The sequence below is a fragment of the Mirounga angustirostris genome, unplaced genomic scaffold (assembly GCF_029215605.1).
Source record: "Mirounga angustirostris isolate CCGP_5_RB_7025 unplaced genomic scaffold, mMirAng1.0.hap1 SCAF_9, whole genome shotgun sequence".
Taxonomy (NCBI): Eukaryota; Metazoa; Chordata; class Mammalia; order Carnivora; family Phocidae; genus Mirounga; species Mirounga angustirostris.
Window position 1 is genome coordinate 68,253,564 of NW_026991717.1, and position 15,612 is coordinate 68,269,175.

The window sequence follows — 15,612 nt, forward strand, 5'->3', positions numbered from 1 at the left end:
ACGAACTCAGCTGTATGACTCCAGCTGATTGCAGGGCAAGGCTGGGAAATTAGCTGTGTGCCGAGGGGGCAAGGGAAGTGGGCTTGGCGAGTAGGCAGCCAGTCTCTGCCACAGGTGGGAGGAGGAGTGAGAGCTTGGGACGAGCAGACTCCAGAGTGACTGATGTGGACAGATGCTTACCTTGGGATGTCCGGTTGTTTTGGAATAAATTCACTCTTAGAATAACAATAGATGCCTGGGCCATTCCTCAAAAGCCTTTTGCTGTTTGCAGTAGATGACGGATGTCTAGAGAACACCCCCGACACAGCAGAGTTCAGTCGGGAATTCCAGTTGCACCAGCACCTCTTTGATCCAGAACATGACTATCCAGGCTTAGGCAAGTGGGTAAGTCCAATCTTAATGACTAGTAGATCTTACACTCTGATACTCTGAAGGTACTGACGGCAGGGATGAGCAATGTGGGTGGGGTGAGAGAAGAAAAATTGCTTGGAAGCTGATTTTTCAGGAATCTCTGGTTGAGAGGGAATTCAAGTAATTACCAAAACACATGCATGTCTAGGATACAAGATACCAACCCATCCCAGGAGTCAGTGACCTAAGCCTGTCTCAGCAACTGAAGTCTCCAGAGACTTTGATTCTGGTCTCCTCCACAGCCTGTGTCACCACGGTTTCACAAAGGTCATACAGGAAGTATATGGGCTGCTTTTTGTTGTTGTTGTTATTTTTTGGTAAAAAAGGACACCGAAAAAATTTGCAAATTCTCTCTCTAGACTGAGGGAGATGATCTCTGTGGGACCAAGGAAAAATGATGTCAGAAACTTAGAAACAGGGGCGCCTGGGTGGCTCAGTCCGTTGAGCATCCGACTCTTGGTTTCAGCTCAGGTCGTGATCTCAGGATGGTAAGATTGAGCCCTGCATCAGGCTCTGCACTCAGCGTGGAGTCTGCTTGAGATTCTCTGCCTCTCCCACTCATGCTCTCTCTCTCTCTCTCTCTAAAATACGTAAATCTTAAAAAAAAAAAAAAAAAGTTTAGAAACAGACATATGTAATTCTGCTCTATGGAAAGAGAAGAAAAATTCCAAAATGTGGAGCAGTGAACTTGCTGTCAGTATAAGGCAAGAATCTCTAACTGTCCATTAAAGAAATTGTAGGCACTTGGAAAGAGAAATCATCACCATTTGGCATATGTTTGTTAAAACCAAGGTTTGTCAGTCTGACTGTACTCTTCTACTCGCCAGTGTTATTCATTTACTTGTCAGCTTGATGAGGGAAATGGAGTGACCATGGTGCATTTGGATCTCAGCAAAGTACTTGATGAGCTCTTTCATGATCTCCTCCTGGAATAGGTGGAGAGATGCAGCCTCGGCAAGAGAACCTCACCAAAAGGGAGCTTGTGAAAGAGTCCATGTCCACAGGGAGAGAGACTGCACGTGGTATCCTGCATGTCTTGGTGCTATCCCACTCCACATCTTTAGAAATGTTTGTAATAGAAAATATAGAACACGTACTTATCAGCTTCTCAAAAGATGACGCAAAGTTAGAAGGGAGAGCACTGAATGACAAGAGTCGGGACTCAAGAAGATCCCAGCAGGCTCGGACAATGAGTCAAAGAAGATCACGACTGAATGGGGATATAGCTATGCTCCGGTGGTCGGGCCTATGCAATCAAATGCAAAAGCCCCGTGAGAAAAGTGGGAAAGTACTAAGAAGTGTTAATTCATGTGTAAGTTGCTGGTCAGTACATCTGTGGCAAGAGTGAACGAGCAGATATTCCTGCCTAAGCCTTTCTAGAGTTATCGGTCCCTGCTCAGTTAGTTCATTGCTGGCAGCTGATGTTGCTTCCGTCATTACTAGGGCCATCGTAGTCTTAGGACTAAAATCCCTCCCTTTCTTTAGACTGTTTTAGAGAGAGATGCCTCTCCTCATGATCACCACTTTCATTTTTCCATTACCTTGCTTTAACATTGCATTGAATTGATTCCCTCTACGCTTGACGTGGACACATTTCCCATCTTAAAACACCACAGCAGCTTTAATTTTGCTTCCTCCAAAATGCACTAATGCTATTTCTGTTCTTTTTCATAAGTGGTTCTGTTAGGGAGACTTGGTTTATGGAGCTGTTCTGAAGCCTCTAGCAGAATTTAAACATGTTGAATTACATAGGCAAACATCTATAGGTTCTGGAATAGGAGACTGAACTCATGAAAGTCTCCTATAAAAGAGGTTATTCTGGTGGCATATGGTCGGATGGAATAGAGAAGGAACAGACTAAGGGCAAGAAAAAAATATATGAAGTAATTCCAGTTATGAAGGCCACGAATATAGTGGATTCAAGTGAACCTCACCAATGTGATGAGAACCTATGACATTTCAAAGGCAGCTGGGGAGCTGACTAGAACTGGTATATGGAGTAAATATAGCATGAGGAGGAAAGAAGAGCTATGCCAAGTTTACGGGAAATGGACGGCATAACTTTTCCTCTGAGGGGAGTTTTTAAAGGATAGAGTGAAGAAGAGAGGGAGGTAGGAGGGAAAAAGGGGAGCGGAGAAGGTGGGAAAGAGTAGGAGGTTACAGAGGAGCCCTGGGAAGGACTCCACAACAGAGGGGCAAAGTGTTGCCAAAGAAAAGCAAAGGCCAGGTTCAGCAAAGAACAAGTGGAAGATACGGAGCCTGCTTTGTTCCAGGCGCTGTGCTAGGTGCTCGATTTACAATTGTCTTCCAAACATGGGACTGGTCTTCCATGAGCTTACCACTTCGTGGTTGAGGTGAAATGCATGAAAACACAATGAACCCAACGTAGCGCTGTCCAGTTTCATACTCTAGCTATCCCGTGAGCACCATGGCAAAGAGGGAAGAGAAGGGCAGAAGAATACCCAAGATGGAGGCCTTGCACCGAGTACGATGGTCCTCGAGGAAGTTGAAGGCACCCTGAAGAACTGGTAGGCTGGAAAAGAGCAAAAGGAAGCAGGAGAGAGACTGAGGGCAGAGAGCCCTTTTGAGGAAGCAAGAAAGATGGAAACTTCTCTCTTGGGAACTTTCCTTGCCTTTTCTTGAAAACCTGGACAGATTACTATTACAGATCAGTGACCAGGAACAATGTGTACACACCTTTTATCATTTGTAATTATGTGTTTATTTAAACTTAAGTTTCTCTCATTTATTTTCCCATTACCGCCTGGCAGTGAAACATGATTTTCTTGATTTTTTTTTTTTTAAGAATTTATTTATTTGTCAGAGAGAGAGAGAGCGAGAGAGCACAAGCAGGGGGAGCAGCAGAGAGAGAGGGAGAAGCAGGCTCCCAGCTGAGCAAGGAGCCCGATGCAGGACTCGATCCCAGGACCCTGGGATCATGACCTGAGCTGAAGGCAGACGCTTAACTGACTAGGTGCCCCGATTTCCTTGATCTTCACTTGGAAGTGTGAATTGAGTACAGCAGTCTTCCTTATCCGAGGGGGATTTGTTCCAAAACCCCCCGTGATTCCTGAAACTGCATAGTACCAAACCCTATGTATACTGTTTTTTCCTATACATACATGATAAAGGTGAATTTATAAATTAGGCACAGTAGGAAATTAACAGCAGTAATTAATAATAAAATAGAGCAATTATCACAAGACACTGGAATAAAAGTTATATGAATGTGGTCTCTCTCTCTCAAAATATCGTTATTGCACTTACACTACCCTTCTTGTGATGAGACGAAGTGGGGTGAATAACGTAGGCATTTGATGTAACAGTAAGTGACCATATGTCAGAAGAAGGATCATCTGCTTCCAGACCGTGGTTGACCACCGGTAACTTAAAACCGTGGAAAGCAGAATCTCGGATAAGGGGGAACTGCTGTATGTCTTGCTTTTCTATGCTGGGGTTGAGAGGCCTTCCTCCCTGTTTATAGAGAACGATGGTCTCAAGCCTGTCCTAAGCTCAGCCGGATTGTAAGTTAACAAAGTAATGGTCTTGCACAAGAGAATGGCACACAACACCGTGATTCCTTATATGCTAATAACATTTGTCTGTTTTTGACATTAGCTGGAGCTCAGCTAGGTCTTTAGCAGTGATTCATATATTATAAATATCAGCGTCTGTCTTGTTTCCTGCATTACTTTCTCTTTGTTAATGCATCAAGACACATTTGTTAAATGCACATCACATGCCCTCAGGCCTTCTGTTAGATGACGGGAATGAAGATGAAGAGTCGTTGTATTTTATTATATGGTAGTAAATAGTAATATTTATTGAGCACCTACTGTGTGCCAGATATTGTGCTAAAAACTGTATGTGAATTATCTCATTTGATCTGCCCATCCCGATCACTCCCATTTTACAGATGAGAAAATCCAGGCTTAGGGGGTGTTGGGTAGCCTGCCCAACACCACAGAGCTGATGATCAGCAGAGCTGGGATTTGAACTGGACCATCTGACTCCAGGAGTTCTTTAAAAACAGATTCCTTATTGTTTCGTGGCTCATGGCTCATAATGCGTCCTGTACAGGGGGCTCATCGAGTCCTGTCTAGGACTGGCTGCCTTTTGGACAGTGTGTGTGTCCCCAGCGTGGAGTGGCTATGGCCACAGGCTGGCCACCGTGGGTATCGGTCGCCCCCTCCTTCACACAGTAATTGCTCACTGCTACTCAGGAAAAAGTTCTCTCGAAAAGCAAATGTTTCTCTTTTCCAAGTGCTTTTCATATCTTTTCATCAGCCCGTTTGGGGTGAGTAGGGTCTCTTTCTTCCCCGGAAGCAGCTGATCACAGCCAGAGCCTGAGCCAAGAAAGAAATGGGGCAACAAGGACCCTCTCTGCCTTTCTTTGTCTTTCAGGACCTCGACCCCGCTAAAGAGTCACTTGGGGTTTGCCTCATGTTTCCGTGTGATTAGCCTTGAGTTATGCCTTTCTGAGATGTTCCTCTTACTGTTGACATCAGGACACATGTGATGCCACTTTGTCCCAGATTTTGTAGTGACCTGGTCTAAGTGATGTCGGCCAGGTTTCTCAAGTGTAAAATTACTGGTTTTTTTCCCTTTGAAATTAATAATCTGTGGGGAGATACTTTCAGACTGTATACATGTTCTGTCCCCATTGAACTTGAGCCAACAATTTTAGTCTCCTTTGATGATACTCGCCAGAATCGATAACTATGGTAGTTGTCAAATGGTGATTTTCATCTCTCTTACTCATTCTACATTTACTGGCTGGCATTCTACTCTAAGCAAGGGTCTCCCCTCTTCCCCCATTTATTCATTTATGTATTTAAAAACTGGTTTATTTGATGGTTTGTAGATTCTTATTATTACTTATTTTGGTGTTTAAACTGTCCTAGATTTAGCCAGTGGGAGTCTCCAAGCTGGCTTCTCTGTCCTTTTGACATGACTCACCACTTTCTGAGCATGTTCCTCCCTTATGGCACAATTAGATATTCCAGCTTCATTGATCCTCGTACTTTCCCTGCCCTGGCCCTGGAATCAGACATTCTCCGAGAAGTCTCCCTGGTTCCGTTTAGGAATGGAATTTGAAACCAAGATCTGGGCAGTTGTCCAAAATCTTGATGGCACAGTGGAAAGCCCTTTTTGTGAACTTGAACCTGCTACTCACATGGAAAACAGGCTCACCACTCCCCCATCCCCACCCCATCTACAAGGAATGGGTGTCAGGGGAGGGGGGGCTGCTTTCTTCTGGTTCCTTTCGTATACTTCTCTTACCCTGTACCTAACAATCCTTGCCTTTAAATCCATTCAAGAGCAGAGCTAGTCAGGAGTGCCCCAGCCCCTTTCATGCAGGTGTGGGAAAGCATCATCCGGCTAATCCTAAACCTGGGTCTTAGGCAAACCCAGGCACCATCTCTGAGAGGAAGACTTGCTAGACTTTTTGCACTTCTTTTTGAATGAAGGCTGTTCATTGGTATCCTCTGCCCCACAACCTTCTAAAGGAGATGAAGGACAACGATGCCGCCTTCACCCTGCTGGTGGCGCAGTGGAGCTCTGCCGCGGCGGAGGGGCTGCCCCACCATCCTTCAGGCTCCAGGCCCCGTGCCCTCCCACCCATTCAGGCGGCGGACCCTGACGATGCACGTGAAGAGCCTCTGTCCTGGCCCCCATCTCCCAACCCCCTGCCCCAGCGTCGGCACAAGCTCCCAGACGTTCTCTGCGCAGCAAGGGTTGTTACATCCACGGAGAGGCAACTACAGACGACAAGAATGAGCCTCACGGCGATGTGCTCATTCTTCGAGGGTGTGGTCTGCACGTCTGCCTTTCCTCCCTCCCAATATTAGATGGACCAGTTCCCCAAGTGAGCGGGGGGCCGAGGCTGCGGCCAGTACCGGCCTTTGCGGCTGCGGAGGCCCCTTCACTCCCCGGCGCCGGTCTCCCTGCATAGTTGAGGTTTGGGCAAGAGATAACGCATGGTAAATAGCGGGTGGGGTCGATTTTAATGAACATGAAAATTATGAAGCTCCTTCTTGGCATTTGTCATTTTCGTTTCCAAATCTACCATTAAAAAAAAAAAAAAAGTCTCTATATCCAAACAGTTCAGAGGATAAAAGCGTTGTATAAACTTGTTCCTTAACAGAACTGTCATCTCTTTAAAAAACAAAAACAAAAAACAGTGTCAGTATATTTTACTTAGAGTAAGATGAATCATCTCTTTTATACATTATTTCCCTTCTGATGAAAAAAAAGAATAAAAAGCCAACACAAATATGTCCCCCCAATGCCCCTTCTCCCGTTCTGCCTTCAGATTAAGTGTTCTGTCGTCTATAATCTCAGTAGAAGAGAAATCTGCGGAGCATGTGTCCGATATTCTAGAGCTCATTTAAGTCCACTATGTGTTTGAAATACAGCAATATGTGGAAACACTTATACAAACTGTGGTAACAGAGCCCGGTTTTTTTTTTCCCCCAACATAGCTTTCCTTCTGCCAAGATGTTTTTTGGCAGTTTTTAAAAGGTTCACTCTATTAAAAATGTTATAGACCAAATGATTTTCCGATTGTCTGGACTGGGGGCACACACTGACCGAAACCACAGGAGGAAAGGTCGCAGAAGTCAGAAGGTCTCGTTTATTGACATAGAGGATTGTTATTAATAGTCAGACACTCCTCTAGAGAACAGTTTATGTGTAAAGCTCATAAAAAGGGAGTTGGGTACAAAAGTAAAACGAGATAAAACTTTGTTTTAAACAAAGGCTGTTCAAAGTGAGGAGCCGAGTTTCCAGTGCCCCGTGTGTTTTAGAATGTCGTATTTTCCTGTTTATATGATTGTTGGTGACACTGGGGTGCCTTGGGGCATTGCAGAGAACTTTATTAAAAGCTACACAACCACCAGCTTTTCTTTTGTGGTCTATCTTTCTGACACAACATTCCTTTCATCCAGCTTTGTTTCCAAAATATGCGTATGCAAATATCCAGGGGGACACACCAAGTATTGCTTCTAAAATAGACGCTCACCAAATTTGATCCATACTTGTGCATTTGTGTTTTCTTTTTCTCCCCATTCTAGAACAAGAAACTCCTTTATGAGAAGATGAAGGGAGGACAGACACGAAGGCGGAGGGTAACGTGTGGTGGACTGGGCTGTTGGTGGGACGCCTGGAGCTTTCTGAGTGTAACTCACCCTCCGTTGTCGTAAATAGCCGAAGCCTCTCATGTGCCATCCTGGGAGGGCACGACTGGGGTCCCAGGGAACAAGGGCCGTGCCGTCGGTTCCTGAGATGGTTTGCCCACGATTTAGCGCATGGTTCTTAGCGGAGCCCCTCTTGGTGGTGATCCAGCCACCTCCACCGCATTCGCGAAATGTGGATTGCATCCCTGCTCTGGGTGTGGGAATTCAGGGAGCACATGAGGGTGTCTTTCCTCAGAGGGGCTCTAGGCCACTGGGGGCAACTGCTCACACATTTGCACCAATTATATAAAAACACAAGACAAGAACAAGGAAGTGCTTGCTGAACTGCAAGCTCCAGGCAGTAATTTTGAAGGAATGTAGGGGTAAAAGATGAGATGACCAAACCTCATTCCTCCTACATACCTTTTTCTTCGCTTAGCCAACCTGATGTACAATCCACTAGATCTGTTGTATTTGTCTGCTGGCGGGTGAATTTGTTGGCAGGCTTAGGTATTTACCATCTCAGGGCGGCCCGGGGTGGCACGTTGGTCTGGGTGTCGTGCATGGAGCCGCTGTGGTGTTGCCTCTTGTAAAGCTGAATGTCAAGTTTGCTCTGAGTTTCCAGGGCATTTTATGGCCCCGAGGCTGAATCAGTGATCAGTGTCTGTTCTGATAATCCATGGGTGCCCTCGTGGACAGAAGTGCCTGGCCCCCTGCCTTCTTTTTCTGATCAGGTGAAGGAGAAAGTTCAAGTCCTGTTCTTCCGCAGCGTAGTGCTGCCAGAGAGTAACCACGTTAGTTAGATATACAAACCAAACCGTATACCCAAGGCCACTGACTGTTTATTTAGCCGGCAAGTGCCTGGATCCTGGCAACATCTGGGAATCTGGACAGTGGTAGTTGCGGCCGGCCTGCATGGTTCTGCCGAATCCGGTCAGGGTGCTCGAGGAGGTGTCGATTTTCTGGATGCAGCATTAATTGACGGGCCCCCGCGACCGAAAGTTCCAAGCCCCTGTGCTGCCTAACAAGATACAAATGATGCGTGGCCAGTTTTCTATTGAGAAGCAAAGTTGTCTGGAAACAGATCTTCTTCCGGAGAGTTCACAGGGTCATTAGGGCTTTTTTAGGGGGGCGATTACAGTTTCCGATGGCAAATGGTGGCAGAAAGGGTCTGAAGGGTGTAATGTGGTCTTGAGAAAACATCAAGAAATTCTATTTCAGGAGCTCACAATACACATAATTTACCAGTAAGATGGCTTGAATATCTCCCTGTGGCACAACAAGAACATTTCCAAATAAGACCAATGACCGACCCCAGATGAATAACTTAGCATGAAGCTTTAATTGTCTCTATTTCCTGGCTCACCATTCCTTCTGCCCTGACTTGGTTAATGACCGTGGGTCAGGATTCAGGTCATTTTTACATGAGACCCGTGATTACCAAAACTCAGAATTCTGGCTAGGACACATGTTATAAAGGATTGTACTTTGGCCTCAACTTCCTCCACATAGGAAAGGCTTAGAATTTATGAAAATAAGGGTCATTTTGACCCAGTGGTATCAAGTTCTTCCTCTTCTCAGACAGCTACAAAAACTCATGGTCATGCCATAAATCCTGGCCTTCTCAGGACTGCTGAGGAAACAGAACTTGCTTCAGGTGAGGCTTCCACTTAATTGAAAGCCTCAGGTGAAGTTTCCACTTAATTGAAGACTTTACTCACCTCCTCAAGTGCCCCAATCACCAAGGCTGTCTCCAGCGAAGCTCAGTACCTGCTGTGGATTTCCAAAGGACATCAAAAGCAGGAATCTGATCCCAATGTTTCTTCCAGTTATGAAATGGAAAAAATGTTCTCTCTGTAACCTAGCCAGTCTCTCTCACGCAGGAGAGAAGAGAAATATATAAGTGCCTTGAGTTTTTCAGAGGATAATTAAAACCAAGTATCTAACTATTATTCCTCTTATGTATAGGATTCAATACTAATGAACATTTATCAAAAAAAATTCAAGTGATTGTTCCCTCTGCTTCCTCATTAATTTACTTCCCCTGCCCTCCAATATTTGTCATTTTCTGGGCCTGGGCAGAAGGACTTGCTCCTGTGAAAGTCCCTTTACCAAGACGGACCCTCCCTGGAGGATGTAACTTTCTGTATTCGATCAAATCCAATTGAATTCTGAGTTGCTTCATGAGTAAAAGGTCAATTTCCCTTTAAATGATCACCTTTGCAAACTATAACTGTTAAGATGTATCTTGTCAATATTTGAAATCTACTATTTATCTTATTTAAAGGGTTTATCAACCTTTTATTCCCATACTTGGTAAGTATGAAAATCTCATACCCTTTTTAATGTCTTAGAATTTTCAGAATAAATATTATTACTAAAAAACAATGAAGGTATTTATGGTATTGAGTACACTTTTTCAGTCTACACTTGCTTCACTTACCCAGAGATTCTAACATGACTCTCTGGAGTAAGCCAGACCATTCTAGTGGACAATCTCTGATATAAAAAGTATTTTCGTTATTCTAAGTATTTTAAGGATGCCTTCCCAGGAAAGTGCTGTGTTTTTGTGACATGTCCCTTTTCAGATATGAAGGCATCGCACACTTTGTAATTCTCAGCTTGTTTGTAATGCATTTTTGCTGGATGAGTAGGGCCTTTCATGATTCATGCTTTCAGCTGTGAGAATGTGGAAGGACATTCACAAACACTAAAGTTAGGGTCCATTTCTTTTGGAGAATGACCTGCTCACCCTTCAAAAGAGCCAAGGCAGACAGTGTCCCCTTGGCGAGAGAGACCCACCTGTGAACTGCCACCCTTCATTCACGGGGACTTGGGATTGCTGATCATTTGTAACTATAGCTTCTTCCTTTTATTTTTGTTCAGTTACCGGAAGGTGACTTCAATAAACAAATAGCTTCCAAAACTTTTGAAATTTTTTCTGCTTGCTAAATACTGTGTTGTAAAGCTCCAATTACTAGTTCAAATCCAAACCTCAAAAAATAGATATGTATTAGAGAAGGACTGGAAAAGCCTTGACTCATTCAGAGGAGCCACAGATGAAAGATTTCAGACTACGAAGTCTTGAGTCAAAAATAAAGGCACCGGGGCGCCTGGGTGGCTCAGTCGGTTAGGCGTCTGCCTTCAGCTCGGGTCGTGGTCCCAGGGTCCTGGGATCGAGCCCCACGTCGGGCTTCCTGCTCCGCGGGGAGTCTGCTTCTCCCTCTCCCTCTGCCTGCCGCTCTGCCTACTTGTGCTCTCTCTCTATCTCTCTGTCAAATAAATGAATAAAATGTTTAAAAAAAAAAAAAAGGCACCTTGTGTGTAGCTTAGTTCTTTTCTTTAGCTTTTGAACTTGAGTGAGGGAAGAATTCTAGGGCCGCTGATGGATCCTCTTGAGGTAGAACCCTGGCATGGAAGCAGTACAGCAACAGGATGTCCTATGACCAGTCTGCAGGTGCTGATTCCCGCTTGGTCCTGCTCTGTCGTCTTCTTTAGAACATTCTTATAATGTGATGCATTTCCTATGCTCTCTCCCACTAAATAAAGCCATAGAATAATAATGTTATTTCGTATGGGGCTTGGTACCTAAGTTAGTAGTGAGAACTTACTAGCTGGCTCACTCTAAATCTTTGTACCAAAAAGCAGGCGGGAGACATAGTGCATCTGATAAAGAACTCTTTGGTTGCGTGAAAGACACAATTAGACACATCTGTCAGTCAGACGCCCAGGTATTGAAGATGCACTGGAGTAATCATTTGGTAGGTGGTACGTACCACTGTTACCTCGTTTTTATTATTTTATTTTTTATTTTTTTTAAAGATTTTATTTATTTGACAGAGAGAGACACAGCGAGAGAGGGAACACAAGCAGGGGGAGTGGGAGAGGGAGAAGCAGGCTTCCCGCGGAGCAGGGAGCCCGATGCGGGGCTCGATCCCAGGACCCTGAGATCATGACCTGCGCCGAAGGCAGACGCTTAACGGCTGAGCCACCCAGGCGCCCCTTGTTTTTAAACCCAATAGGGCCAGAAGCAATTCTCACTCACGTCTTTTGCGAGATGTCTGTATCTGATGTTCAGGTATAATACCAAACCATATTTTTTTCAGAGTGTCAATCCGTATCTACAAGGACAGAGACTGGACAATGTGGTTGCCAAGAAGTCGGTCCCCCATTTTTCAGATGAGGATAAGGACCCAGAATAAAGTGAAGATGCCGGGTAGGAACCCACACTACCCGTTAGGCCTCAGTACTGCTTATGCGCACGTGTGATTAGAGCCCCTGTGAATGGCAGCATGTTTCTAATTTAGACGAGTACGGATGAAAAGCAGCTGTATTTTAATACTGCATTGTCCTTCACACTGACAGCTCTGCTCTCTACTACTTTTTTCTTTTTAAATATGGATCTGCGATGAACATTAAAATTAAAGTGTATGTATCAACAACAGCAAAAAGCAAGACTATGAATGAAATGTCCTCAGATTTCTTGCAGTTTAAAATGGTGTTTCGGGCTGCACTCTTTTGGCAAAGTCTGTGAAAAGCTGGCATTTGATTTTGATTATGTAGTTCACCCGGCCCTTGGGCGTTGTTACACATCAGTAAAGAAGACTGTACTCAAGAGGAGGAACGGACACATTTCACTTGGCTACATCTTAATAAATGTGTATGCAAGCACTGGTGTGTGAAGCTTTTTTTATTTAGATCATTATAAAAACAATTTATTTGCTTACTAGAACAAACTCACAAATATGATCTTACCCGATCTTAACACTAATACAGTGAAGTAAACGGGGCCTGGCACCGTATCTCCATTTTACAAATGGTGGGACCGAGACCCCTGGCTTCCATGAAAAGCTGGAACTGGTACTGTCAGTACCTGGTGACCGAAGTCTTTGACTTTGAGTTATTGTGTTTATTCAGCAAATACCGGGTTTCTGCCCCGTGCCAGGCATAGGGCTGTGCTCTGTGGGCGCATCGGGGACTCAGGCTGACACCACCAAGGTCCCCAGGCAGCGGAGCCTACAATCCAGGTCACAAAGCAGCTCTCGGTGAGCAGAGAGTAGGTCAGTCACCTCCCCTCTGCTTTTAAAGGGTGGAGCGGCAGGTGCAGGTGCGCGCTCCCCAGCCTGTTTTTTGTTTTGTTTTTTTTTAAAGATTATTTATTTATTTGAGAGAGAGAGAAAGAGCACAAGCAGAAGGAGAAGCAGGCTCCCCGCTGAGCAGGGAGCCCGATGGGGGACTCGATTCCAGGACCCTTGGATCGTGACCTGAGCCAAAGGCAGACGCTTAACTACTGAGATGCCCAGGCGCCCCTCCCCAGGCTGTTTCTGAAAAGGTGTGCAGTTTTCACTCAGCGGAGTCCTCCCAGGTCAGAAAGCCAATTCAGAAGAAGGCTGGCAGGATTCAGCGCACTGGTGAGATCATTCCCATGTGCTCCAGCACTCTTCACTGTAAAGAAGTTACATGAGTTGCAGGCTTTGATATCACTGGCCTCAACTTCCTGGTCTATGAGAGGGAGACCGCAGTGAGAAGGCACCGAGGGAGGAAGATGGATTGTTCTTGGTTTTAATTTTAATGAGCGCACATGAAGTCTAAATGTCAGCGATTTATGGAATAGAAACAGCCTGACCGTCTTCAGTTAACGTGTGAGTCTGTTATGATCAATTATAGAAATCAAGAAAGGCATTGGCACCTTTTCCGTAGCAGGAGACAGTTTTTCTAGAGAGCTCCTGCAGGCAGTTTCCCCACATTTCACAGCAGGATTTCCGAAGCACCCTGGCCACCTGATTCCCAAACATCATTCCCGCGTGTCCTAGAGCCCTGCAGAGCTGGGTGGGCTTACCCCATGAATCTTGCGTTTTGTTGGCTTTTAGTTACTTTTCATACCAGTTTTAACTCTCATAGAAAAACCAAAGGATATCTCTTTTTCTGAGATTGGACAGAAGGAAGGAAAAATGGCTAAAAGCAGATGTTTTGAGGTCATGAAGAAGGAAGTGTAGGTGAAGCAGGGAGGAAGTAAGGTCACTGGGCCTGTGTTTAGCCCGTTTGCCCTCAGATGCATTCTGTGCCCTGTTCTCTGAAAGGCAGGCTGGGTTTCCAAGGCTCTCTTGTCAGCGGAGCTCTGCCCATGTTTAATGTGAGGTCACTGAGAGGAGAGTAGAGGGTGAAAGAATGGAAGGAAGCAAGGTATTGTGCTTTCTCTCCCAGTAGCTGCATCTTCCCTAAGGACCCATCTCCTGCTAGGTGAGCATGGTGTCCGGGCTCCAGTCATGTTGCCTCTTCCCCTGGTCCCTGAAGCATAAGGAGGCCATGGCTTCTGCCATATTGTTAATCCCCGGGTTATTTCACCCACCCCTGTATGGCTTCCTGGTTCTTCCATCACCTGTGTAACCAGTTTTCTGTATTAAATTCCTTCTGTTTGAAATATTTAGTGTTTTCTGTTTTTCTTTTTTTTTTTTTAAGATTTATTTATTTATTTGACAGAAACACAGCGAGAGAGGGAACACAAGCAAGGGGAGTGGGAGAGGAAGAAGCAGGCTTCCCACTGAGTGGGGAGACCAATGTAGGGCTCGATCCCAGGACCCTGGGATCATGACCTGAGCCAAAGGCAGACACTTAACGACTGAGCCACCCAGGCGCCCCTCGAGTGTTTTCTGTTTTCCTGATTGGACCTTGCCTGAGAGAGTCATCCATTGGGGGAATCAAGAATCAAGTACTGTGAGAAAAATTTAGAACGACCAAGGTGGAGAACAGATAGGATGGTACTTCTTGATCGTTCATGTGAATATGATTCACTGGGGAGATTGTTAAAAATGCACACTCTGATGCAGTAGATCCAGGATAGGCCTTAGATTTTGCATTTATTTTAAGTTTCTAGGTGATGCTGATGCTACTGGTCCATGAACATCTGAGTAGCACAGAAATAGGGGAGTAGGAAAAGATGAGTGGAAGTGGGTGAACTGCACCGAGAGACCAGCTTAACTTAGTCTGAATTTATAAGGACGTTGTCAGCATTGCCACTCTGAGCACCTTTGGAAGAAAAGCAGAAGGCAGACAAGAGAGTGAGCCCCGTGGTAGAACATGAACAAGTCAAAGATCCTAAATCCCCAGAGAAAGCAACACTGAGATGCCCCGCTATAGATTTGAGACTTTGTTATGATTCCGGCTGAGACCAGTGATTTGAGAAGTCAAAAGAATGTAGGAAATGAGGTGGGCCAAAATAAAGTCAAGGAGTTGGCAGTTGGGGGCAGGGGGAAGCTGAGTTTGGATTCTTTTTTTTTTTATTTTTTAAAGATTTTATTTATGGGGTGCCTGGGTAGCTCAGTCGTTGAGCATCTGCCTTCGGCTCAGTTCATGATCCCAGTGTCCTGGGATCGAGCCCCGCATCGGGCTCCCTGCTCAGTGGGGGGCCTGCTTCTCTCTCTCCCTCTCCCACTCCCCCTGCTTGTGTTCCCTCTCTCTGTGTGTCTCTCTCTGTCAAAGAAATGAATAAAATCTTAAAAAAAAAAAAAAAAAGATTTCATTTATTTGTCAGAGAGCACTAGCAGGGGGAGAGGCAGAGGGAGAAACAGGCTCCCCACTGAGCAGGAAGCCTGATGTGGGACTCGATCCCAGGACCCTGGGATCATGACCTGAGCCGAAGGCAGATGCCCAACGACTGAGCCACCCAGGCATCCCTGAGTTTGGATTCTTGACAAAGGAAAATTTTCAAGTGACAATAAATGATGTCTCAGTTGGGACAACTACAAAAAAGTAGTTAGAATTGAGTGGAGTTAAAGACCAATGGTCTTGAAGAAATAGAAAAACCATGAGGTCAGGAAACAAAAGACAGAATCATCAATGTGAGAGGTAAAGTCTTCAAGTTGGAGAGGGGAAGGTCAGGGTACCAAGGTTCTGTACAAAGTCAAAGCTGCACCACAAGCTTGTAGAGTGCAGGGTTAACCTGAGATCCAGGATATTCTGACACTAACTGGAATTCCGAGTGCTGATGCATGTATGTTTTTTTTCTTTTTCTTATAAAGTTCTA

At 45.1% G+C, this 15,612-nt stretch overlaps 1 protein-coding gene across 2 annotated transcripts in view; it reads left to right on the plus strand.

Annotated features, from left to right (window-relative positions):
• SCG5 (secretogranin V) overlaps positions 1–12,260 on the plus strand; it is a 58,589-nt gene extending 46,329 nt beyond the window's left edge. The window contains exons 4-6 of one of the 2 annotated variants that reach the window (XM_064570709.1): positions 272–384; positions 7,488–7,541; positions 11,696–12,260. In XM_064570709.1, the coding sequence (XP_064426779.1) occupies positions 272–384; positions 7,488–7,541; positions 11,696–11,791 (263 nt within the window). In that variant the 3' untranslated portion in view covers positions 11,792–12,260. The remainder of the gene's footprint in view (positions 1–271; positions 385–7,487; positions 7,542–11,695) is intronic. The other variant, XM_064570711.1, reaches the window with a different exon arrangement.
• Positions 12,261–15,612: the final 3,352 nt, after the last annotated feature.